A 27,228-nucleotide genomic window follows, 5' to 3' on the forward strand; every position below is an offset into this window, starting at 1 on the left:
ACTATGGGCTTAGAATGGATTTTTGAATGTTCTGGCATCAGAGCACGACAAAAAATGGAGGGAGGAATCATCCTGCAAACCGGGTGTTTCCTTCAACAGCAGCTCCCAACAGATCTAGCCAGACGAGCCATTGAGGAGAACAAGTTGTTTGCTTTGCTTTGATTTCTCTTCTAATTGTCTCAAAAGAACACTTGTAAAACAGCCCTTCAGAAGTTGTTTTCTGGACCGAGAGATCAGTATCCTATACCCCCAAGCACTGAATGGAAACATTACTGTTTTTCCACTCCGTGTTGCATGGGAGATTCTAGGACAGGTAATCCAAAAAAAAAAGATCACCTTGCCAAGCTTTGACACAAACACATAAGCAGTTTTAAATAAGTACATTTTTAACCTGGTTTACTAGGGTCATAAAATAAGAAAATGGGTGACTATAGGAACTGCCTGAAACTAACGAAGACATATCTGGGTGTTAAACTAGAATGTGAAGTCTTATGTAATTTCTTAATTGCAAGCAAGCATGCCAGGCCAGCCACATATTCATAAAGGAGGGTAAATAATCTGCATAGCTCCACACACACACACACACACGTGCGCGCACACACACCACCCTCTCCCCCCCCACACACAAGAAAACTACAAAATGGGGGAATTTGATTGGTACCAATGGAATACCATTTGCCATATAATTTGGTTGCATGTTGTGCCTGAGTTGGATCAGACTATTAAGGGGGTTGTGACAGAAAGATGAAACCACACACACACACATTATGCACCATGCACATATTCTAAAGCAAAACCCAAACCATTCATCTCTGATGTGTTCCTTTGCCCTATATATATTATTTTATTTAATAGCATTGTCATTTCCCCAATACCCATGAGTTAATGGGCAAATGAGTCATTACAATTGGTGACATGAGCAATAGTCAGACATATGCCAAGGTGCATCACAGGCATGCTAGCCTCTTGAACCAGAGACCCCAGGCCTTACCTCTTGCTCTCATGGCAGGACTCTGTGGAGGTCTGTAAGCCTGAGTTGTAGTAAACAATGTTACAGGGGTTCCAACAATGGCAGAATTCAACCTACAAGAGAGAGGGGGGAAAACATGTAATTTTCACCAACTGCTTAAACAAGAATGATGTTTTAAATATATTTGTCCATCTATGCTTGAAAGTCAAACGGAGACTCTACAGCATCCTTCACCAGGAATCTCCTGGGTGTAGTTTAGTTGGGGAAAACAAAGAAGCAAATGAGGTAAAAAAAACTTTTTGAAAATAATGAGCAATATGCCCGCCACCATTACAGTGTGTGTATTAAAACCCTTAAAAACACAATACTTTGGTCTTTGTAAGATAAAAGGATAGCCTTACCTACAGTCCTCATTTTCAATAATACGTTTGTAGCGCTCCAGTTCACTCTCCAAGGACTGCCTATAAATGGAGAGCTGACGGCAGTCATTGGTGTATTTTTCCAAGGTCCTCTCGGCATCTTCTATGCCCTTCCTCAGAGTATCAATCTGATCATTATACAGCTGAAGCTCATCATCATAGCTCTCCTGGGTGTTCTTAATGGCTTGTTCTAGTATTGTTGTCTGTTAAAACAAATGCAGTTGAAAGAGATTGATTGACAAGAGTTCTCACATGGGAACTGGTGCTGCATCTCCTCAGCAGATCATGAGTGGCCAGGATTTGGTATATCGACTTGCTTCAGTGACACTCCACTGATTTAAAATAATGATAAACATTTTCCATAAGAAATAGAAAGAGGGGGAAAGATAGTAGAAGATGCTACCGAGTGCAGCATGGGACTGTTCCCATTGGTCAATACAAGATGGATTTCTAAACATTTTTATCTGTCTTAATCAGAATTTGGGAAGCAAACTCAAGAACGTTGGGGCCCCCGTAGTCTTCTTGTCCACCCAACCAGCACCCAGAAGAGCTGTAGAAAGAGAAAAAGAAATATTCTGGGTAAATGAATGGCTACAAAGATGGTGCTGATGTTAGAGATTTGGATTCTGGGACTGTGGGCTATGCTTCCTGGAAAATGGACTGCTGGCAAGTGATGGACTGCACATCTCAAGGACTGGGAAGAATGTATTTGGCCACAAGTATGTCCAGGAGGGCATTAAACTGATTTGGGAGGGAGATGCAAGTTCAGGGGTAAAGACAAATGTTTATGTATAGTAAGATAAACAGACTGAATAGCTCTAATGGGGCCCAATAATAGTCTTGTACAAAGAAAAGCAGGCCACCAAGCACACAATCTATGGTGTTTATACATGAATGCCAGTAGTATGGGAAACAAATAGGAAAGTTGAATTCATGAGAGTTCATGAGAGTAAATAAGACTTGATAGGGATAACTGAAACCTGGTGGGATGACTCCCATGACTGGAATACAGCAACTGCTAAAAATGTCTAAAAGAATAACCAAGGAGGTGCAGTTGCACTATATGATAATTAAAAAAAAAAAACACCCACAACATATTCCTACAAAGAAATATGGAAAGATGAGTTTAGCTCTCTCACCAAGAGCATCTGGATTAATATAACTGGGGCAAAATTTAAAAGGAATGTGGTAGTTGGAGTCTACTACCAACTGCACAATCAAGGAGAAGATGCAGATGAAATATATCTGTGAAGATTCTCAATCATCCAGGTGAGGTTATCTGGAAGTTGAGTCATGACAGTCTGAGGAGAGTTGGTAGGAGACCACTGATATATCCTCCACTTGGTTTCACTCCCCCCGGTCTAATCTCACCTCTGCAGTCCTTCTCAACCCATTGTCATGGGTTATTAACAGTGGTCTTTCCGGTGTGTGGTCCTGATCTGTCTGGGGAAGGATGAAAGGGCAGCATGATAAACAGGAGACAGGTTGCATCTAAGGCCTCCATCCCTGTTGAGTGAGGGATTCTCTATATGCACATGACCTCCCTGATCTCTCTCCAAAACCACTGATCTTCCTGGTCCATAATGAGTATATCTTGGGTATATCAGGGGTCTCCTACCAACTCTCCTCAGATTGAAGAAGCTACTTGGATGAGTAGCGAAACGTTTCAACCTAATAAGAAAGAAGTCCAGTTGCCATGACTCGACTTCCAGATGCAGATGAAACCTTCAAAAAACAGATTGCAAGAATTTCAAAAGGGCATAAAGTGGTAGCAATGGGGGAATTCCAATTATGATATCTGTTAGTAAACAAACTCTGCCAAATATGGCCCCTCCAAGAAATTCCTGGCTTCTGTTGCTGATAGTTTGCTCCTATAAAAAGTGGATGGAGAAACTAGAGAACTAGCTCTATCCTTGACTTGATTCTAACTAACAGAGCTTACTTGATAGAAGAACTGGCAGTAAGGGGAACTCTGGGGGAAAGTGGCCATATTCTACTTGACTTCCTGATTCCAAATGAAACAAAAGCAGAGTGTAGTCACACATGATCACCTCCTCCTGAATGGCGTATCCTCTGGATCAATGTGCCCATTCCTTGGCCCAGGGATGGGCTTCATTTCAACCCAAAACTTCAGTGAAGGGACGTATTCAAGTCATAAGCCACTTATGCTTAAGCCATGTCTTTCCTTAATGTAGAATACTCAGTTTATGACAACATTTACATGATTTGAACCATTTACAGGGTTATAGATTAACGTGTCTCAAAGAACTGCTAGCTTCCTTGCAAATTTTGTTACTCACAACAAAACACAGCATTCTCAGTGGCATGAGAAAAAGATAACCTCCACACACACACACACACACACACACACACACACACACACTGCTTTACCAACTAGTGATAAAGCAACTGTTGCCCATTTAACAGCTATTCCATGTAGCAGACTATGCAATATCTCTTTTTGACCCTCACAAAATTTGTGGCCAAATGGTAGTTTAGGCAAATAGCCAGGATAGATGATTTCCGCAGCCACAGAAATGTGTAGCCACCTGTCAATTTTGATATTTATAAAGACTGGGGAACAAGACCGTTTTGCACAAGACAGCTCCTGTTTTCAAGAGAAGAGAGTTAAAATGTTCATACCACCAAATATGGCAACCAATTAGATGTCCAGCATGCATGCACAATTCACAAGTCAACTTCCAGCTTATATCTAAAGACAGGAAGTGAGCATTAATGAACTGAAATCTCAAAGGGTGCTCCCAGGTAAGAAAGATCCATTCAGCAAAAGTCCTCACAATATTAATTAATAGCTTCCTCCCTGGAGATTTTGTCTTCGTGTAGCCTCTTTGCAATTCAGCATAGTTGGAGGGTTTATTATGACTCTTAATTATTCCTTACTAGGCTTCTGTTCTGGAAAAGGCTTTGATTACTGGCATCTTTTTGTGTGTCTTTTCCCCACACATAGCTCTATTTTACTTTGACAACAACAACAAAATCCCTGCTTCCACAGGAACGGAAGTTGCTGAGGTTAATTAAGGGGCAATTTATTGCTTACCATTCAGTTATGCTAAGCAGGAAGCAGTAATGGGCCGAAATGTCTATAACTATAAGTCATAGTAGCTCATGGAAGTCTCAGTAATCCTACACTGGACCTGCAGCTAAACTTGTATGTACATTTGTGTGTGTGCGTGTGCGTGTGCATGTGCATACTCACACACATGCAAAAGCAAAAATATAAACAACTTCACCAGCCCCAGATTAGCTGAGGGCCAGCAGGGTAAAACAGAACAGCACAGAAAACACTGGATCACAGTGATTCAGCATCAGTATTCTCTATAGAAACTATGCAAAGAAATTCCAGAGAAAATTGCTAGAGAGAAGCCAACCATTATTAAATATTTGTTTAACTACATTATGGTTGGAGTCTGATGATATGTAGCCCTGGCTACATTTCTGCTTCTATTTGAATCTGTTTGGTTTGGGTTGTTAGTTTAGTCCTCCTGTGACTGAATTATTGAATTTATTATACATCGTTTCGGAGCTTATTATAGCAGACATTGGTTTGTATGTATACTCTGCTGCTTCACAAATTTTATTTGCATTTTATGACACATTTTAGGAGTTTTAATTTTTATTGCTAGGTTGGAGGGAAATGATACATTCAGTTTCTAAATAAAGATTAGTCCAACAAAGCAGAATCTCTTTTAAAAAGGCCGTATTTCAATGCAAAATACAGAAGCATCTTGACAGCACAGGTGCACTGACCCCTTGACCTGGTTTGTCCCTGAATAAGGATGCACAGATCCGGGCCTGGTTTACTCTGTACCCTTTTGGATAGACCTCAATACAATCTTCATCTGAAGCTGTATCAGTATTTAGGCATTTCCAGATAGTCATTAAAAACTCCATTCCCGTGAAGGGGTCAGTGCAAGCAGCTATGACTTGGGCTTGGGTGTTAGACAGCAGCACCATCAGAATTATTTTGGACAGAATCATTTGCCCACCTCCAGTCCAAAGAACACAAGTGAAAGAGAAGCAGGAGGCAGCTCTTAATGATTTTGCCAGTGGGGCCAGTGTAGCAATAAAAAAGAGAAACCAAAGAGGAGGCTGGGAAAACACACACATGCATTCACAAACACACGTATGCGCAGCTCGAGTAGAAAAAAAAATAAGTTCTTAAAAGGAAGGGTGAAAGCAAAGCCCTGACAGAGTGTTACATCATGGAAGCCCCCCACACTTTGAACTACTGCTTTAAAAAGAAAAGAACTGTGGGGAGCAGCCACTGCAGTCTGGTGAACCTCCTTAGCATCTTAGCAGTTGGAACAAGCAGGAAATGAATGGGGCATTATTGGGGGATTCAAATGTCCATCTTCTCCTATGGTGCCAGCTCAGTCTCCTCTTACTGTGTTTTAAGTATCGTCCACAGAGTGGTGGTGTCCCCAGTCATATGGGATTGCTCTGTTTTTCTTTGTTTTTGTTTTAGAGTTGACTAGATCATCCTGGTATTGACATCCTACATATCGGAAGGATATATATTTCGAGATGGACTGGGTCATTCTGATACTGCCTATCAGATTTAATCATCCAAATTTAATCACCACCACCATCATCTAGAACTGCAGAGCTAGATGGGACCCTATGGAACATCAAGTCCAGCCCCTGTTGAGGAGGCAAGGTGGGGAATCAAACTCCCAACCTTTGGCTTCCCAGCCAGATGCCTAAGCCGCTGAGCTATCCAGCAGTTCCTCCTTGAGGTCTCACTCCCGTCACAGACTCCTATCTTCTCTCTCCTCCCCAAGTCTACTGCACTCTTTTCCTTTCCTTCCTTTTTCCCCACCCACCTTTCTCAATCCTTCAAATTGTCAAGCAATATTTTCTAATTCAAATTTTTATATATATTTCACTTTTGATCTAAGGTGTACCATTCATCATCATGTGTAGGCATCCTTCATTCTCAAGATACTATGGTAACATGCTCTGAACAGAGGTCTTGGAACAGCATCAAGTGTGGCTGAGAAGGCCAATTCGAGAGTGACAATCCCTTCCACACTGAAGACAAATACAATCTGTCCCCTGTCCAGCTCCCTGATTTTGCTGGTTTCGGGACTGCTTCTTTGCCTCAGCCTGCTGGACAAATGTCTCTTCAAATTGGGAGAGGCCATGCTGTACCATCTGCCTCCAGGCTGAACACTCAGATGTCAAAGTTTTCCAACTGTTGAGGTCCATTCCTAAGGCTTTCAGATCCTGTTTGCAAATATCCTTATATGGCAGCTGTGGTCTCCCTCTGGGGCAATTTCCCTGCACTAATTCTCCATACAGGAGATCTTTTGGAATAAGACCGTCAGCCATTCTCATGACATGCCCAAGCCAATGTAGACGTCACTGTTTCAGTAATGTATACATGCTAAAAAATTCCAGCTCGTTCTAGGACTACTCTATTTGGAACTTTGTCCTGCCAGGTGATACCAAAAATGCATCAGAGACAACACATATGGAACATGTTTAACTTCCTCTCCTGTCATGCACAATGGGTCCAGGACTCAATGCAGTACAGGAGTGTGCTCAGGACACAGGCTCTATAGACCTGGATCTTGGTATATGTTGTCAGCTTCTCGTTAAGCCATACTCTCTTTGTACAATTGATGACACTTTAAAAATTCAAAAGCAGGATGCAGGAACCACTGATACCTTCTCTGCCTTCTCTCTGCCTACTTTACTCTCCCTGTTTCCTTCTTGTTCTTCTGCCCACTGCTTTCAAATCTTTGTTTTCAAAATGATTATTTCTAATTTTTATTTTAGTAGTCACTTTTGCAGTGTTTTGCAAACATCTTAACATTAAAGATGTAAAGATAACAAAGCAGAATGCAAGGACAGTTGATATCTCAAGAAAATTAAGCAGAAGTGGCAGTCACAGTGTAGAGGGGTGGACACATCAGCAGAAACATGCTCATTAAGTGACACACATACATAAAGTACATGCATCAGCATGGATCAGTGTGGTCCTGGGGACTACAAGCAGATTGTGTCCCCAATTAAAGCAGAGCACAGCAGAACAAAAACATATCACTACCAAATGATGATGTTAGAAAAACAAAAACCCAGAGGGCAAGCTTTTTTCCCCTCACGACTCTATTGATGCTAGTTTCACCTTAGCCTCAGTACTGCATCAGGTGTGGACCCCAAGATGCAGTACTGATATGACAGGTATAAGGAAAGTTGAACAAATCCTCCATGTGAATGACCCTGAACTTCAGTGTTCCTTTCCTTGTGCAGTGCCCCCTTTTCCTTTTCTTCCCAGTTTTAACTGCAAGAAGTCTGGATTGAACATGCAGGGTCCATGAAGGTTGTTGTTCCATGAGTGATTAAGGGCCTCATGTTCTACCCTGTGGTCACCATGACACTGTGCAAAAGTCCTTGTTTGGTCTGTATGCATACTTTTGTCCAAATGCACGTTCCTAGCCTTGACTCTGAGAAATCTTGCCTTTGGGTTATGAATGTTTCTGGAAAATATGTATACATTTCTAACACAATAGGTTTCATCCCCTTTTGTTTTTCTTCTGCAGGTAATATATAAAGTATTTTTTGGAAGAGGAAGTATCATATGTGAATGCTACAGCAAAAATTCTTTGCCAACATTTCTTCTAGATAGACCACCAGGTGGCACTCATTCACTTGAAAACCATCCACTTGACAGGAAGAATGCTATTACTTCTCTTTGCTCCACAAACATTTAAGGGCGCTAGGGGCATCATTCAGAGAGATTTCTAAAGTACCCTCTGGACAATACTGCACCTCATTTCACTTAAAAATATATCTCTTTAAATCAGAGATGTAATTAATATATCCTATGATTCCTCTTGCTGTCAAAGAGTCCCCAGTGACAAAATCTGCATTCTTGCAAGAGTTCTCAGCTAGATGGCAAGCGCAAGTGCAAAACACTTTTTTGTCCTGATCAGCTCTGATTTTCTACATAAAGCAAAAGCATATGTTTCTGTTTAAAGTACCAAATTTCCTCTGTATATTTTCCATCTTTTATAGACCACCAATCAATGCTTGGCAGTTTAAAGGCTTAGGGGGTCTAAATCCTTGTTTCTCTCCTCCAGCAAATATTTGCAAAAAGATTTTTTTTTCACTCACCCTGTCACAAAAGTGAGATTTTCTAGTTATTAAAAATTCACAATTGTTTCACAAAGCTTGCGCAATTTGGGAAAGCTGCAACAACCCACATAACTGCTACCTTGTGTGGATTCAGGACGATCAAGTTGGTAGTTTATCCATTTCAAAGCAAATTGTATCTATTGTGAAATTGCAGAAATCCCTGAAACATACATTGCTGCTGCCTCCCTGTGGATTTTTAAAGATCACAAGCATGCATTGGGTTGTTTATGTGCTTCTAAATGATAAATCCTTCTGTGCTTGCTGTTGGCTACTCAAAGAAAAGAACACTATATTCATGCAGAGGCTGATTATTTTTATGTAGATTACACATTTTTCATACTTTGCACAAATTAGTCAAATCAGCAATCACAGCTGCTTTGCTGGTTGGGTTTTTCAGAAGGTTCTGATGGTATGTCCACATCTCTTTTTTTAGCCATTAACCAGTCGTGCTATGCTCCCACTCACTTTCCATGTGAGGAATTTAGCAGGTATTCATCATGTCCCAACCAATAAAATACCACCTGCCGACCCCTATCATTCCTGCATGTTGCTGGTGCTGCCTTAGCTTTCACTGATTGACTCCTGAGAACATTCTATATATCCGACTGTGTCTTGCACAAGAAAGAGCTGCATTCTGTGGCTTCTATGTAATCTGTTGCACAAGATCTGTGCAATATTTTCTGAGAAAACATCCTGCAGAACAATCTCATAGTGACCAAAATACCGTTACTTATTGTAGTAAGTTGCAGTAGAACAGGTCAGTTGAATCAACTGGGACTTAGTGAATCACCTCCTCCATGAGTTCCATTGATTCAAATGGGTCAAGTCTAACTACAACGTATAATGCTAATGCAAATCGCAACTAAAGGATGCCCATTTGTATCAGTGGAACTTACAGAGGAGTTGACTCACAAAATTCTCATTGATCCAGACACTCTAACTCTAGTGTGATCTACTATGCTCAACATCAGGATTTTGACCACAGAGAAGAATGCCCACCCCTTATTTGTCCATTGTGAATGAGACACAAGATTCCTATTCCACCCCCCTGGGAATTCTGGGGCATACATTCAGATTATTGAATCAAATGCTAGGACTGAAATCTTAGTTGTGGAGGGAAACCATAGGACAAAGAAGGATCTTTGGACTCACACAGTTCTATCAACATCCTGATCATTTTTTGGGTGTATATACAGAAGAAGCGGAGCAGTTGTAGAAGAATCATTTAGAAGGATGACAATATTGACATGAAATATTCTAAAATCACATGAAATTTTCTCATAAAATGAAGAGGAGCTGCAATTTTTTTACAAGGTAACAGCCTTTCCAGAGTAAATGCAAAAAAAAGAAAAAACAAAGAAAATAAATAGTACAGGAAAAAAAGAGGATAGGTGCCTTCTTTCATATAATTTGTATACCTTGACACAGTGACTTCCGAACCTTGGGTCCCCAGATGTTCCTGGACTACAACTCCCAGAAGCTTTCATGACTAACTGCACTGGCCAGGATTTCTGGGAGTTGAATTCAAAGAACATCTGGGAACCCAAGGTTGGTAACCACTACCCTAATTGATGGATGAATATTTTGAGCCTATCACTACAGTTTTAAAAATTGTACAGTACAACTGTACAGAAGACTGTGGCCAGGGGATATGAGTGTCTGCTCAGGCTGGGATTCATGTGCTAATTGTAGCTGGACAACCTCAAAGCTTTGAATACCCTCATCTGCTGGCTTATGGAAAACCTTTTAAGGTTTGAATAAGAATCCTGGTTCATGCTATTTAATTTAATCATACCAAGTGATGAAAATGGAGGGACAACAGCTGTTGCATCTGGAAGGCACCACAGCCCTACACTGAAGTGCTCTTGCTATCTATTTATTTATTTATTTATTTATTTATTTATTTATTTATTTATTTATTTATTTATTAGATTTTTACCCTGCCCCTCTGGGCAGTCTATTTTGCCTTCTGCCACATATGATTTTATTCTATTCATTAAATTTTTAAGAGTGCTTTTCTGAAAGAAAGAAAGAAAGAAAGAAAGAAAGAAAGAAAGAAAGAAAGAAAGAAAGAAAGAAAGAAAGAAAGAAAGAAAGAAAGAAAGAAAGAAAGAAAGAAAGAAAGAAAGAAAGAAAGAAAGAAAGAAAAACACCTAGTTTTTGTTACCAGTTTTCTTTCTTATTCATGGTTTATATATATATATATATCTGAACAATCTATCATTGAAAATAATAAATTACCAGTGGTCTCATCAACTGAAGAACAAGATAAAATGTTTCAAATAGGTAAATAAATACATTAAACACTATGTTCAAAATGTTACAGCCCTAGATTGCTGGCATACAAACTGATGTAGCTCTCTATAGTCATCTCAAGTGTTTCTGAAGAAGGTACCTCGGTCTGCAGTTTAACTTTCTGAGCCTGGAGCTGGCAAAGAATGCTCTTGTATTCTTCTAACTGGCTCTGAAGAATTGGTATTTTCCTCTCAGTGACGAGCTTCTCCTAAGAGCAATGTAGAAAGAGGGGCAGATTATGAAGAATCAATTGTGTACGAGTAACATTAGAAATGCAATTTTATGATGAAAATAGTTCCACGAAATGATCTTCACATGACCGATTTTCTTCTTTGCCTGCTTCAAGGGTTTCCAGCAGGAGTGCTATAGAAACCCTGCTGCTTCATATATTTCACTTGAACGGAGGAGAAATACATTTGGGTGAGATGGTGAACAATTAAAGACAATTGAAATACTTTCATGTACAAACAGGAAATGTGCACAGGATTTCAATTCCACGGACTGCTTTTCTTCAACATGTAAACTTGTCTTAAGTCAGAGAATTGAAATGTTCCATTTTTCTTCATGTTATATCTTCAACAAAAGTAACTTTTCCAAATTCCGCCTTAAACAACATTAGAACACTAGCCTCATATTGCCTACTTTGACTAGTAGAGACTAACATCTTCTTCAGAGAGCCCTGCTACTAGAGATCCTTGAAATACTGAGAGATGCTGGGAATGAACTCTGTTCCTGAGCTACTATGGCTCTTCCACTGTGCTTATCAAAGTATGAGGTGGGCCTTGTTAACTTGGCACAAGCAGTCAAGAATCTTGCTCGAACCATACAAAACAAACTGACAGGTCCTAATCTTCATATTAATTCCTTGGAAAACCTTGGCAGGCTTTTGAGGGACTGAGAATTAACAATCAGTTGAAGATCTCAGCTTTTGCTACTGATTTAAGGCCTCTCCTATATGCACTTCCTCTCCCAACCAAAACAGCCTTATCTTGGGAAAGGGCAGAGCTTGTGAGTTACTCTATTGGACTATGACTCCCAAAATCCCCCACCCACTTTTCCAAAGTCCAGGGAAAGGTAAGGCCATCCTCCCTGTCCATCTCAAATGAGAAATGTACTATTTTGAACAGGAGTACTGATATGTGAGCAGTTTCCTGCAAATAACTGAAGAGAAGATCTGTAGCTCAATGGGAGAAGACATATGTTGCATGGAGAAGGTGCCATTTACCATTTCCAGCATCTCCAAGGTGGGATAGAAAACTCCATCCTGAAGCTGTGAATGGCTACTACCAGTCTGTGTACACAATAGAAAGCTAATTGGATCAAGCGCCTGACAAAGCAAGGTCACCTTCCTAGGTTCCTAATATTTGTGCAAGCAATTGCCCAGGGATTGCCTAGCAAATCTGAGGCCCTAAGGTGGCATAGCAGATGTGCTGTAGCCATCTGCCCTGTCATCTGGAGGTCCTTTTGTTTCTTGGGTCAGTGGCATTTCCTGCATCAGTAGACCAACCTTCCCCAACCATAAATTTGGGGAAGGCTGGGTTAGACGTATTCTGTATGTGTGTTAGACACACATACAGAATGCTAGGAATAAACATCAAGGATGTATGATTGAGTCAGGGCTACCAGATGATAATTTAGAAAAAAATATATGCGCTCTTGTCACTCTTGGAAGAGCCCCCACTTGGTCATCATCATGCCTGAAGTGTATCAATCAGTTTGTTCTATGGCAGTGTTCCCCAACCTTAGGTCTCCAGATGTTCTTGGACTTCAGCTCCCAGAAATCCTGACCAGCAGAGGTGGTGGTGAAGGCTTCTGGGAGTTGTAGTCCAAGAACATCTGGAGGCCCAAGGTTGGGGATCACTGTTCTATGGGATGTCTTAGACATGTGATCTGGTATATTTGCATCAACATGACACAAAAAAGAAGAGGTCCCTCCGATTTCCTTCTGTTGAACTACAACAGTTCATCCTACACAATGCTACCCTAGGGTGTTCCCATGAGAACAGCTAGAAGGCAATGAATATGGGTGTCATCCTATAAAACTCTGCTGAAGCTTATTTACTGTTTCTTTTGTATTCCAAAGCTACTTGAAAATGCCACCCTTTGGAATGTTTTGGTTGTCATGACAAAAACATTATTTCTTAAAAGAAAAATTCTTACCTCACTAACTCCAGCTGTGATGTTGGACACTCGAGGAGTCACTTGCATGATCTGTTGCAAAATGCTGACATACGTCTGTATTTCCATGAGATTCTGCAGCCAAAGAAAATAATTCATGTTTAAAATGGTCAGCAGGGACTTCAATTAAACTAACTTACACTTCTGTAAAATTATCTCTCCTGCTTCTGGCTTTTACATGATAGAATATAAGACAGTGATCCTGGCCAGAAGTAACAGCGCTTTCAATGAATATAAATAAGGAAATTAAGTCATCAGTAGGATGACATTTTTTAAAAGGTGCTATCTCATAATCCATAAGTAAAATCTCTATTTTTCTCTCAAGGATAGGTTATGATGATGGTGATGATGATGATGTCCACTAGCAAAAGCAGCCCACAAGTGGTAAGTGGTACAAGATGTGAGGTTCTGTATGACTTCTAGGCAGGCATGCTGGTACAAACATTAGGAAATTGAGGAAAACATTGTGTCCAAATATTTGGCATAATGGATTGGCCACTGTGCCTCTCTGCAGCTGGAAGATGGATTCTGCAATGAACAGATGAGATGTTAAAGTATCAGCTTTCAGTTTTATAGGAGCTGTACTATTAATGGGTTTTCTCCATCTTCAACATCTAGAGAGCATCGCATGACTTTTTTTGAAGCTTACAGGCTCTTGCGCTGGGTCATAACAGACAGAGGTATGGGGGCAACATGGCAGTCCCTGTATCAGTGAAGCTAAAGGCGTAAATAGATCTAGAGACACCAAGAGTGAAATGAAGTCAATCTCTAGTACTTAGTGATTTGAAGTAGTTCAGTTCCTCATTATGGCATAGTGGAACTTTTTGCTGGACTTTGTGATACTTAAGTGGGATTAATAAAAGGCATTACCCTTCTCCAACCGCTGACCCAACACACCTATGGTATATATGATATTGATATTTATGAATAGAGAAGGGATTTTCATCTACAAAAGCTAAGTCTGAAACAAATACATCAGTCTTTAAAGGACTATTTTTTTCTTTTCTTTTCCCTTCTTTTCCCTTTAATATTACCGTAATGTTGAGCATTCTAGTTACATGTTTTGGACTGTAGTCCAAAACCTTCTGCAAGCTCTGATGAGGTGCCTGAGGATATGCAGCTTTTAACAAAGGAGAAAAGCACTTCTTGCTGAAATGGCTTCTTAAACGTGGGGGATTCAGCCTGTTCTAGAAGGGATTGTACTCCTCATGTCAAGTCCTATCTGAAATCTGGGAATACTTCTTGAAATATGCACCTGCTTTGAGGGTTTCAGGTGGCAGTGGTGACACAGATTACCAAATTTGCTTCATCAGCTAGCTATTGACCTTGTGTCTAGGCCACTGTAATGTTTTTTTTCATGGGGGCTGCCTTGAAGAGGGTCAAGATCTTCCATTTGGGGAGGAGAACCTGCCGAGAAGCGCCGCCCGGCCGCCGAATCGTCCATGGCCTGTAAATCCACCCCCCTGCCGCAAGTAAGCGCTGTCCTCGCCCAGGCCCTAACTGCCTTTCTCCCTGTTACAGGGAGGAGGGGGGTAAGAAGGAGAGGGCTGGGAGCCGGTGAGCACTTTTCCCACTGCAGGGGGGGGGGGAGCCGATGCCGCCCCCAGTCCATTGCTGGTCCCCAGAGATGTTGCCGTCCTGCGCCGCGCCACACTCCCTCCTTGCCCCTTTTCTTATGCCCGCTGCTCCCATCTGGCTGCAGCCACCCATGTGGCGCCGGGTGCCCGAGACAGGGGTAGCAGGCTCCGCTACGCTGCTCACAACAACGAAAGAGGAGCCGCCAACGTGGCTGCCCACTTAAATATGCCCTGCTCGCCCATGCCCCTTGGCTGATCTCGGGTGAGCCTCATAGCCTCGCGTGGCATCCGGGAGGTTGGCAAAGGCAACGCCTCCTGGGATATCCCTTTGGGCCCCCTCCCGGTGTTAGCATTTGGGGCAATATGTGGCTGCTGGGCATCCAACTGGTTCATGGTAACATGGTGACATGGTCCAGATACTGAAATATCTGCTGTGGTTGCTAATTGCTTACTAGGCCCAATTCAAGGTGCAGGTTTTAATCTTATGTCTATTAAAGGATTCAGCTATTTTATTTTGAACCTGTTCAGAAGTTAAGACTTCAGGCAAACATTTTTTTTTAAAATACCAACAGCTGCAGAGGTCCACTTGACAGGGTACACAGAAAAGGGCTTTCTTCTACATGGCCTCCAGACACTGGAATGCTCTCGCTCAGAGCAAACATTTTCTACTCTCACCACTTTCAGGAAGAGTGTGATGGGACATCTTTTCAAACAGGCTTCTGATAGGGTTTCACTGAGATCATCCTAACAGCTTACCATTGGTATGTTCCAAGGATTTAAAACCATATGTTTGTTTTGATTTCATTTTTATGATTGATCTTATTCTACTGTTGCTCTGAATTATATTTTATGTCTATAAGCTGCCCTAAGCATTATGTTGTAGTGGAAAGGGGGTGTGTAAGCAAAATGAACCAGCAGCAGCATCATTATCACAATCATCATTTGTTGGAAGAGTGCCTATAAAATGGCTACAGGATTGTGGCATCAAAGACTAGAGGGATAATTTGGGCCTTGCATTTCTCCCTTGTTTCCCACCCAGCCTTTTAATGTGCCTTTGAAGTAAGTCTAAATTGAAGGGAAAGAAATCAGGAGGTAGCATTTGATTCTTCTGCTGGAAGTCACTACTGACACAGATGTCAAGGGCAAATTGTCTCAGCTGCCTCCACTTCCTGTATAAGCAAGTTCTTCTAGCAATAAATTCTGAATGAAACCAAGAACACCAGTTGGTTGCCAACCATTACCTTCTTGTATCTTTCCTTCGTGGCATTAACATCGTCTTGCAGGAACTGCACATCAATCTGTAGTTCCAAATTCTGCAGCAAAGCTTCATCGGCTTCCTGAAATGAGAGGAAAACCATGGTTTCTGCAAACTGTATTCTGATTTGGCATGATTTGGTATCCACCATGGCCACTCGGAAATTGACAAATATCTTGGAAGTCTCAATGGCCAGAATCCTGTGCTGAATTTATGCTAGTAGAATTGTCACTGGGTAAATTGAGGTTGTAAATTGCCGCTAATTAAGAAGTTGCTGCTCACATTTCTAGTTGTGTGTCAGTTGCCATGTGAACTGCAATTCTTTAGTTAGTGGCAATTTGCTTCTTGTGCCACAGTTTACACAGTTGGATTTAGGAGGGTATCAATTCACAATAGGATCCATATTCTGGAGTGTTCCTCCCTATGTCGTATTTCATTTTCATCCTCTGAGCACAGCTAAGGGAACTGCAATCTAAATAACTGCCAAGCAACATGTACAAGTCCTAATGCACTGCAACATGTACAGTTCCACCAGCAACGCACTGCAGTGCTACAGAATGTTAAGATTATAACTTGTGATAGCCAAAAATAAATACCTTGAGAAATGTGATGGATTTAAAAACTTCATAAGCTGAGTTATTTATTTATGTCTCACATTTTTCCACTGTGGACCCACAGCAGCTTATAAAATACAAAATATGATCTTAAAGCAATCCTTGCATTTTTCATATCCCATGAATGATGGATTTCTCAAAAATATCAAACTGTTTTGGTAGAAAGCGGTAATCTTTCACCCAGATCAACCACCCTGAAGGATACAGGTCTTATATTTATGCAAGTGTGATAAGATCACATGACAGTACTTGATCAGTTATTATTTCCACCTTGGTTCAAACAGTACAATCACCCAAGGCAATCTTAGACTGATTTTTTAAAAATCTCCTTTCTGCTTATGAAAAGTAGGCATACCTACTGATTATCCATGCCATGAGCCTAGAGGGTTCATGGCATGGAAAATCTAATGTATTAATATATTAATATATTATCTAATGTAATTTTTGTCCCATGGAAAATCCAAAGAATGTGCCTTTTTAACCTCTATTCTATTGCTCCTTTCTTCCTTCTGCGGAGGATGCTGTCCCATCCCTTGAGTGCTGCCCGGATGCTGTTCTGGGATGAATGAGGGATAATAGACTGAGGCTGAACTGGGACAAGATGGAAGTCCTGCCGGTGGGTGCCCCTAGTGTCTGTGGTTTGAGGGGCCCAGATTGATTTGGTGGGGCTGATCTCTCTTCTAAGGTTGAGGTTCACAGTCTGGGCGTACCTTTGGACCCAGCACTATCAATGGAGTCCCAGATAGCAGCTGTTGTCTGTGCAGCCTTTTTCTCTCTCAGATGCATCGCCCAGCTGTGTCCCTACCTTGACCCTGGTCCATGCACTGGTAGTCTTGAGATTAGACTACTGTAATGCTCTTCACGTGGGGCTACTCATGAGGCTGCTACAGAAACTCCAGCAGATTTAGAATATGGCAGGCAGATTGTTAAGTGGAATGAAGAAATACCAACATATCTCCCCTATACTACTTGTCAGTTTCCATGCCAGCTTCAAGATGATGAGCTTCACATACAAAGTTCTAAACAGTTTGGGAGCTCAATGCATGACAGAATGCCTCCTTCCGATGAGATCTGCCCAGTCTACTCTATCTTCCCAGGCAGGGCAGTTGAGATTATTGACCCTGAAAGAGGCCTGGAAAGAGAAGACTAGAAAGTGAGCCTTCTTTGTGGTCACCCCCAACCTCTGGAACAGACTCCCACCTGAAATTCACCTGGCCCTGGGGACCTTCAAACTATCCCTCAAGACATGGCTTTTCAGACAGGCTTTTCCAGGGATTACATCATGATAAGGCAGCAGCAGTATCAGCATTTATTTTTGTTCCACCATCTTGCCTGTTAAATTAATGGTGTTTATGTTGTTGATGAAGTTGTTTTGGTTGTTTGTGACTGTATATTGCAATTTTGTTTTTTGATTTTGATTTTTGTATTACCATTATGTGTGGGTTTTTTTACTGTTGTTGTATTATCTTGTAAACCACCTAGAGTGTAAAGAAAAATATTGCATAGGAACCTGGAATGTAAGATCTACGAACCTTGGTAAGTTGGATGTGGTCAAACAGGAGATGGCAAGAACAAACATTGACATCCTGGGTGTCAGTGAACTAAAATGGACGGGAACGGGCAAATTCAATTCAAACGATTATCATATCTACTATTGTGGGCAAGAATCCCATAGAAGAAATGGAGTAGCCCTCATAGTCAACAAAAGAGTGGGAAAATCTGTATTGGGATACAATCTCAAAAATGATAGAATGATTTCAATACAAATCCAAGGCAGACCTTTCAGCATCACAGGAATCCAAGTTTAGGCACCAACCACCAATCCTGAAGAGGCTGAAACTGAACAATTCTATGAAGACTTAACAACTCTTTCTAGGACTGACAACAAAGAAAAATGTTCTTCTCAGTCTAGGGGGCTGAAATGCTGAAATAGGGAGTCAAGCAATAAAAGGAACAACAGATAAGTTTGGCCTTGGAGTTCAAAACGAAGCAGGACAAAGGCTAATAGAGTTTTGTCAGGAGAACTGATCATCACAAACACTCTTTTCCAACAACAAAAGAGGCAACTCTGCACATCACCAAATGGGCAATACCAAAATCAGATTGATTGTGGTCTCTGCATCTGATTGTGGCTCTGATCATCAGCTTCTTATAGGAAAACTCAAGCTTAAACCGAAGAAAGCACGAAAAACCACTGGGCTAGTCAGGTATAATCTAAACCAAATCCCTTATGAATACACAGTGGAAGTGAAGAACAGATTTAAGGAACTAGATTGGGTGGACAGAGTGCCTGAAGAACTACGGATGGAGGCCTATAACATTGTAGAGGAGGCAGCAACAAAAACCATCCCAAAGAAAAGGAAATGCAAGAAAGCAAAGTGGCTGTCCAACAAGGCCATACAAATAGCAGAGAAGAGGGGGGAAACAAAATGCAAGGGAGATAGAGAAAGGTACAGAAAATTGAATGCAGACTTCCAAAGAATAGCAAGGAGACACAAGAGGGCCTTCTTAAATGAACAGTACAAAGAAATAGAGGAAAATAATAGAAAGGGAAAAACCAGAGATCTGTTGAAGAAAATTGGAGATATTAAAGGAACCTTTTGTGCAAAGATGGAAGTGCTAAAGGACAAAAATGGTAGAGACCTAACAGAAGCAAAAGACATCAAGAAAAGGTGGCAAGAATACACAGAGCAATTATACCAGAAACATTTGGATGTTCCAGACAACCCAGATAGTGTGGTTGCTGACCTTGGCCAGACATCCTGGAGAGTGAAGTCAAGTGGATCTTAGAAAGCATGGCTAACAACACGTCCAGTGGAGGTGATGGCATTCCAGTTGGTTGGACAGTGTCATCAAAGCTACCAGCATGAATTTGATCAAACTCCGGGAGGCAGTGGAAGACAGGAGGACCTGGCATGCTGTGGTCAATGGGGTCATGTAGAGTCAGACATGACTTAATGACTAAACAACAACATCTATCTATCTATCTATCTATCTATCTATCTATCTATCTATCTATCTATCTATCTATCTATCTATCTATCTATCTATCTATCTATCTATCTATCTATCTATCTATCTATCTATCTATCTATCTATCTATCTATCTATCTATCTGCAACTGCATCTGTATAAGTGAAACTCCCATGTTCCCCATCTTAATACTCCTACTTTGTGAAGCACATATTATTTTCCTAGTTTTTCTATCAGAGAACTAAAGACACCTACAGATTTGTTCTGCATTACTGATTTAAATGGGAATGCATCAAGTTCACAGAGCCTGAGAATTGCAGCCAGAGTTGTTTGTTCAAATGTATATAAGGAGCATCTTGCAGCGTGTTTCTGCAAAATCTAGTGCGGGTTGAGCATGGCAGCTTATGGTTATCCAGCCTTTGGTTATGCTCCATCTGTCCTCACACTCAGATAATGTGATGCGGGAAGCATTGGTCCCAGATATGTCAGCTGCCTGAAAAAGCTCACAATTTCCAGTGCTCAGATAGGAACATCACATTCCTCGTGAGGGCATGTGATGGTCAGCTCTTCAGACAGAACTGCTTGTGTGTTATGACCCAAACAAACTAATCCACAGCTCTGCCCTGCTATTCAGAATTGTGCAGGTGCTTGTGCTTTCCTTTGTATCAGAGAATGCAGAGCTGACAAGGTCTGCTGATGTTCCAGTAATGCTAATAATGAAAACCTCAGCAGAGGCTTTTCCTCTGGACTGAATTATCTGCACTGTGAGCAAATAAGATACATTAGGGCAGACCACAGCCAGAATATTCTAAGCCACTGGCCAGCCTTTTCTTTAATGCTTCTGCACTCTTTCCAGTTTCTTTCTGAGAAGACAATGGGTAGCATATTGGTGATATCATGAGCCCTCTAACATACATGACTAGAGCAGCAAAGACAGGCATCACCGGTATGGGGAGTGCACAGTTTTGGTAAATATTAAACAGAAAAAAAATTAGACCCTGACTTTGGAAAAAATTAGTGGAATGTGATATTTGTTCAGCTTTCACTATATACCTACAAAGTGTCAGTGGCTTCTCATATACCATCAGCGTCGTCTAGCAAGAGGAAATCACACATAGAAGCAAGCTTCTCTCTTGCAGCTAATTTGGATGCAATTGTGCACTGGGTGGTGGTGCTCAGCATCCATTCTGCAGTGCTCAGTCAGTATCTATTGTTCCAGTTCAAGAGTGGACAACTTCTGAAATCTACAGATCAATATTGTGATACACACATGAAATTTACTGGGGACCGCATGCCTCCCACACGGTTAGTTTTGCAAAATCACCACATATATTTAAACAAGGCATATGATAGGAAGGGAGGGTGTGCCTTGATTTTGAGAAGTACACTTTGAATACTCTTAGAAGGATGATTTGCCTTTAAAAAAATTCATTGCAAAAAAAAAGCAGTGAGCCAGGGTAGTATAGCAAGACAGTGTGATGTAGTGGATAGAGTGATGAACTTGGACTCAGGAGACTTGAATTCAAATCCCCACTCAGTCATGGAAACTCTTGGGAGGTGAACAGTGGTCAAAATACTCCTTAAACATCTCACATACCTTGAAAACCAAGGTCAACATGAGTCAAATGTGACTTGACAGCAGATAAGGAAAAAGCAATCTCATCTCTTTTTGTTCCAAATATTAATGTACCAGGATAAAAGGCGAAGGACATGTGTAAATTATGCTCAGTGCCTTTGAGAGCTTTCAGAAGGCACAGCCTTTACAAAATTAACTTAATCACATTTAGACTGTCAGCTACAACTTGTAGAAATCAGAGAAGAATTAGAAAACACTGTATATATTCAGAAGAAATAACATGATTGCTGCATGCGAGTGCAGCAATAGATACTGTGCAACAGAGCAAATCAGCATTGGATAAAGCAATTCTAAAAATGGGTTTGTACCTGAACAAAATATTATAACTTTGAAACTGGACCTCAAATAAGCAGCAAATTGGGCACAGATAAAGCAGACAGTCTACTCTTGCCCAAGCACAAAGCAATTGTCAGGACTGGTTTTCAATAAGTGTGAATGACTGATTAGTAAAACCTCTGCTCGAAATACTCATAATTGGCTTACATGCCTTCCTTCAGTCCCCATGTTCTGTTTCAATTCTATGACCACCTTCAATTTTAGTCATATGGCTGTATATGCTTCTGTACCCACGATTTTAAAAGCTGGGAAATGACACAATACTGCCAGCAGGAAGAAAAAAAATGATGCAAGCTTTACATGGTCTACAGCAGTGGTTCTTAACCTTTGTTACTCAGATGTTTTTGAACTGCAGCTCCCAGAAACCCCAGCCAGCACAGTTGGTGGTGAAGGCTTCTGGGAGTTGCAGTCCAAAACTCCTGAGTAACCCAAGGTTAAGAACCAGTGGTCTACAGGATACTCTTTTCTGTTCACTACCAGTTACACTTATTAAAAAACAGTCCTGACAATTGGATACCCAATTGGATAACCCATTCCCAAAGTGACACAAACAAGGGAAAATCCAAGGAACTGACTCCTGTTTTGAAAAATCAATTAATTACTTCTTACCCAAGACAATTGGGTGTCCAACTGGGTAATTAACTGATAAAATAAGAATTTAGCACGGATGTTTCTGGCCGCTTTTGCAAACAGAGCTGTTCTGTATGTAACTTATGGGTCACAGTCCAAAAGTAACCTGAGATGTTTTCTTGTTTAGTGTCACTTTGGGAATGGTACAGGAAAGTATCCTGTAGATAATTTTGACTACTGCCCTTAGAATTGTCAACATTCAGGCTGCCCTTTGCTATGCAAAGATTGGCATTCTTTTTCCTGCTGGCAACATGCGCTTGATATCTGGCCGTTTTCTGTCTTTTTGGACTGTGGGTACAGAACACAATATCCCACATTCAGACAATGGAGGTTTTATGAATAATTGAATTATAACTAGGGCTGTGCACCAGCTCCAGACAAATGTTGATTTCTCTGGCTGAGCAGGGATTGTTGTGTCAATATAAGGGATGTTCTAAACTGAAGCATGCTCCTGACTCCCATCCTCCACCCCACAAGTTTCATCCAGAAAATTTAGCATTTATAGGGCAACCTAGTAACTCTTACGGCAAGGTGAGGAGGTGTAACAATGTAGGGAGGATCTAGGATGTTGCCAAATTTTGGGCTGCTTCTTTCCATCAACTGGTGTATGAACAGACACCCTTTATCTTCTCCTAGACTTCCTATGCTGAGAAATGAGCAGCTGCAGCATTCTAAGAGACTAAATGAAAAATACGAACAAGGAGGAAAAAGCAAGCAGAATTTGAGTGCAGACTTTAAAAGTTGAATGCCCGCACCATGGCACAGGAAATCCTCTCTTTGGACATCTACCATGTTCCCAAGGTCTGTAGTATTGGGTAAAATGGTGATAATGTTATATAGGTGCTTATATAATCTCTTACTAATTCATCAGCTACCAGGAAGACCTTTACATGCTGCACTCAAATTGAATCAGGACTGCTTGTTTAGGTTTCCAGTACTCCCAAATAAAAACACGTGCAGAATCCAGTATTTGTTCCAAACCACTGCACAACCTTAACTAAAACTGTTCACAAATAAGTTAGATTTTAAGTTTGAAAATAGTAATTTCTCTCTCTCTCTCTCTCTCACACACACACACACACACTCACTCACACACACACACACACACACACACACACACACACACACACACACACACACACACATGCTCAGAGAGAGAGAGAGAGAGAGAGAGAGAGAGAGAGAGAGAGAGAGAGAGAGAGAGAGAGAGAGAGAGAGAGAGAGAGAGAGAGAGAGAGAGAGGAGCCTTATGAAATACCGTATTATTCTGTGTATATGACCTGATGTATAAGATGACCACCACTTTCCCAACCCCAAATAAGAAAATTTGATTGCTGCTTTCCCTCTCTACTTCATAAGTCCCACAAAAGCAAGATCAAAGTGATGAGGAAGTGGAGGGGGAAAGCAGCAATGAAAGGGATGCAGGATTGCAGCCCTTTGAACCTGCAGCCCTTCCATGGCTGCTTTCCCCCTGCACTCCATAAGCCCCGCGGGGCTTATCATCTTATACATGGAAAAATATGGTAATGTGTTCTATAACACTGAAAGCAAGAACAATCATCAGAGTATGATGCTTTTATAATCAGTTACATTGGATGACTCTGTGCAGCTGGAAACACCACCCTTAAAGGGCCTCTCTGTTCCTTGCCTTACAAGTGTGAGACAGGTCTTGCCCTTGCAAAGGTGCTGGTACATGCCCATCGCTTTGTCATCCAGAAGAGCTTGTGTTACCTTTCCATTGACCCTTCAAGCAGAAAGCTCCATTTTTCCCCTCTCGCTTCCTGTTTAATATTTGCAGATGAGCCAGGGGTGTGTCCGGAAGGAATGCATTTGGGTAACATTATTTATTCAGGCTGATCTGTGAATGTTCTCTAGCAACCAATTTCAGCTAATGGCTTGTTTGTGAGCTGCCAGTGAGGGCATTGCACTAATCACTTGATGTTTACAGTTTGTGACACCTTAGCCTGTGTCAGAAAAAAGTGTTTGTGTCCTTGATTAAGTTGTGTTTGCAAGCAAAGGAGCCCTGATGAATCACCACTTGTCAATGATTCATTTCTTATGTTTTGCTTATTCTGTCTTGTCACCCACACACCGCAAGAACCCCATTATAAGGAACCTACCTCTGTTCCCAACAGATGACACTTATTTGAGGGATGAAGGTTCTGTGAAGAACTTCAGACCAATGAATCTATAGCTATCATTTTTATGTGCAAATGCCAGGAGTGGAAAGGAGCAAAGCTCTACATTTCTATGTGGCCCGTTTCTTTGAAGTTCTCAAAGTATTTTGTCAAGAAATATATTTCAGTCGTGTCTGTCTGTCTGTCTGTCTGTTCTTCATTCATTTGTTCATTTGTTTGTTTATTCATTCGTTTGCTCATTCATTCATTCATTTTATTTATACCCCAAACTTTCTCTCAAATTATTTAAAGATCATGTGCCCCATGGTAACGGGACACATTTGTCTTACAACTAAACACTGACAATGCTCACCAACATAGAATAAACTGGCTATGCAAGGAAAACTATGATATGGCTTTCTAGTTGGTTGTATTTCCAGTTGTACAATAGTTCAGTTGGGTATCTGGCTTTGGAGCCAGAGATTGTGAGTGCCTCAGAACAGAAGAACCAGCCAGTGTAGCCTTAGAAAAGCTGGGCAGTCTCGGGGCGACCTCAGAAGAAGAAAGTGGTAAACCACTTCTGAGTGTGCTTAGAAAACCTTGAGGATTATTATTATTATTATTATTATTATTATTATTATTATTATTATTATTATTATTATTATTATTATTATTATTATTATTATTATTATTAGTAGTAGTAGTAGTAGTAGTAGTAGTAGTAGTAGTAGTAGCAGTAGTAGTAGTACTAGTACTAGTACTAGTACTAGTACTAGTACTAGTACTAGTAGTACTAGTAGTACTAGTAGTAATAGTAGTAATAGTAGTAATAGTAGTAATAGTAATAGTAATAGTAATAGTAATAGTAATAGTAGTAATAGTAATAGTAATAGTAATAGTAATAGTAATTATTGTTATTATTGTTACTATTGTTACTATTGTTACTATTGTTATTATTATTCAAAAACACCAGGCATAGTCAAAATTATAAAAAAAACATTGACTGGTATTATATAACAGATACAAGTTTTAACCAAAAACCTAAGTATCTGTTAAATATCAGTGCAGTATTCTGTTCCTAATATTGCCTTTTTTGTAGCTCTGATGGTGTGATTTGTGAGATCTGCAACTGCTTACAGTACTGTGTGAAATTTCTTGATATTGTACACAAAGCCCCAATGACATTTCTTCATTCTATTACTACTGTGTCTTGTGAATTATGTTCAAGGTGTCTATCTGTTTGTATCTGGAAATCCCACAAGATCTTGATTTCTTCATTTTCTGACACCTTCTCGACCTGATATTCCCACAGGTTTTTGGAGGCCTGCAAGTTATATTTTTGGTATAATGACTAGTACACTAACTTTGCCACTCTATCATGTCTAACTTTGTAATATGTTTGTGTGATCTTTAGACATTCACAGATGAGGTGTGACACAGTTTCATCTTTTTCTTAGCAGAATCAGCATTTGCTGTTACCATTACTTCCTTGGATCTTAGCATTCTTTTCTTCTTCTTCTTCTTCTTCTTCTTCTTCTTCTTCTTCTTCTTCTTCGGAATTGCAATGTCAATGATCTAGACATTTCTTCATTCTATTACAACTATGTCTGGTGTGTAATGTTTAAGGTGTAGTAGTAGTAGTAGTAGTAGTATATGAGGGCAGTGTAATTGGTATATGAAGCATGAGAAATTTCAAAGAGTCATCATAAGTTGGAACTAACTAGACAGCATGTAATTATTATTATTGTTAGTAGCAACTAGCAATTGCAACAGTCTTTCATGTGCTAGAAGATTCTTTTTTGTTTTATTGGGTTAACATGACTATTAATTTATTTGATTTATTTATTTGATTTATATCCCGCCCATCTGGTATATTTATACCACTCTGAGCGGCTATCCTTTGGAAAGAGAAAAAAATGATATTGTATGTTCCAATTGAAAGCAAATTTGATTCTTTGTATTAAAGAAATACCTCAAAAGACGAATAAAAGACCATAACTGGGAATAAGCAGAAAGGAACTAAATGTAAACACACAGGATGATTTTCTAATACATGAAAACTTCCCAAATAATGGATGTTTTGGACACTTAACAGCACAACTCTATGCACGTGCTATTGTTGTAGTAATGTGTTGTCAAGTCACTTCCAGCTTAGGACAATCCTATGAATTAATGGCTACCAAAAGATGATATTATTAACAGTCCTGCTCAGGCCTTGCAAACAAAAAACTGTGGCTTCCTTTATAGAATTGATCACTCACATTTTAACTCTTCATCTTTTCCCATTGCATCCCACTTTTCCTAACATTATTGCCTTTTTTGGTGAGTCTTAACTCATCATTTTATGTTCAAAATCCAATAGCTTATGTTTAGCCATTTTAGCTTCTAGTGGGAGTTCAAGCTGCATTTGATACAGAACCCACTTATTGGTATTTCTGCTTGTCTATGATATCAGTATCAACAGAGCTCTCCTTCAATACCATATTTCTAATAAAATATTTCTTTTTCTCTAATTCTTCTTATCAGTTTCTTTCTTTCTTCAGATTTCACATCTACTTATAGCAGTTGGAAACACCACAGTACAATTATCTTGGTTTCAGATGCAGCAACAAATCCTCACATCTAAAGGTCTTTGATAGTTCCCACACAATTGCCTTTCTGAATCTCAGTCTTCTTCCTGTTTCTTGGATGCAGCTTTTATCTAGATTGGTGATTGCATAAGGCTATACAATGAACAATTTTCATTCCTTCATTGTCATAGAATCAGAGAATAATGAAGTTGGAAGGGGCCTATGAGGCCATTAGTTCCAACCCCCTGCTCAATAAAGGAATCTAAAGCAAAGTATATCTGACAGAGGGTTGTTCAGCTTTCTCTTGAATGTCTCTGTGTTGGAATGCTCACTACCTCCTGATGGAAGTTCTTCCTGATGTTCAACTGTAATTTGGGTCTATTATTATGTGTCTTACACTCTTGAATGATAGAGAACAGATCATACCCTTCGTTTGTGTGAAAACTGCCATCATATCTCCCCTCAGCCATCTTTTCTCAAAGCTAAACACACCCATT

At 40.4% G+C, this 27,228-nt stretch overlaps 1 protein-coding gene and 1 long non-coding RNA gene across 2 annotated transcripts in view; one reads left to right on the forward strand and one right to left on the reverse strand.

Moving 5' to 3' along the window:
• Positions 1 to 27,228, reverse strand: part of BFSP1 (beaded filament structural protein 1) — a 55,805-nt gene that overhangs the window by 17,162 nt on the left and 11,415 nt on the right. The window contains exons 3-7 of the mRNA XM_073003506.2: positions 15,842 to 15,937; positions 13,006 to 13,098; positions 10,946 to 11,053; positions 1,372 to 1,592; positions 992 to 1,083 (exon numbers count right to left, since the gene is read on the reverse strand). Coding sequence (XP_072859607.2) covers positions 992 to 1,083; positions 1,372 to 1,592; positions 10,946 to 11,053; positions 13,006 to 13,098; positions 15,842 to 15,937 — 610 coding nt within the window. The remainder of the gene's footprint in view (positions 1 to 991; positions 1,084 to 1,371; positions 1,593 to 10,945; positions 11,054 to 13,005; positions 13,099 to 15,841; positions 15,938 to 27,228) is intronic.
• LOC144588412 (uncharacterized) overlaps positions 13,091 to 27,228 on the forward strand; it is a 30,127-nt gene continuing 15,989 nt past the window's right edge. The window contains exon 1 of the long non-coding RNA XR_013543975.1: positions 13,091 to 13,407. This is a non-coding gene — a long non-coding RNA (uncharacterized LOC144588412). The remainder of the gene's footprint in view (positions 13,408 to 27,228) is intronic.

Source organism: Pogona vitticeps, chromosome 1 (assembly GCF_051106095.1).
Source record: "Pogona vitticeps strain Pit_001003342236 chromosome 1, PviZW2.1, whole genome shotgun sequence".
Taxonomy (NCBI): Eukaryota; Metazoa; Chordata; class Lepidosauria; order Squamata; family Agamidae; genus Pogona; species Pogona vitticeps.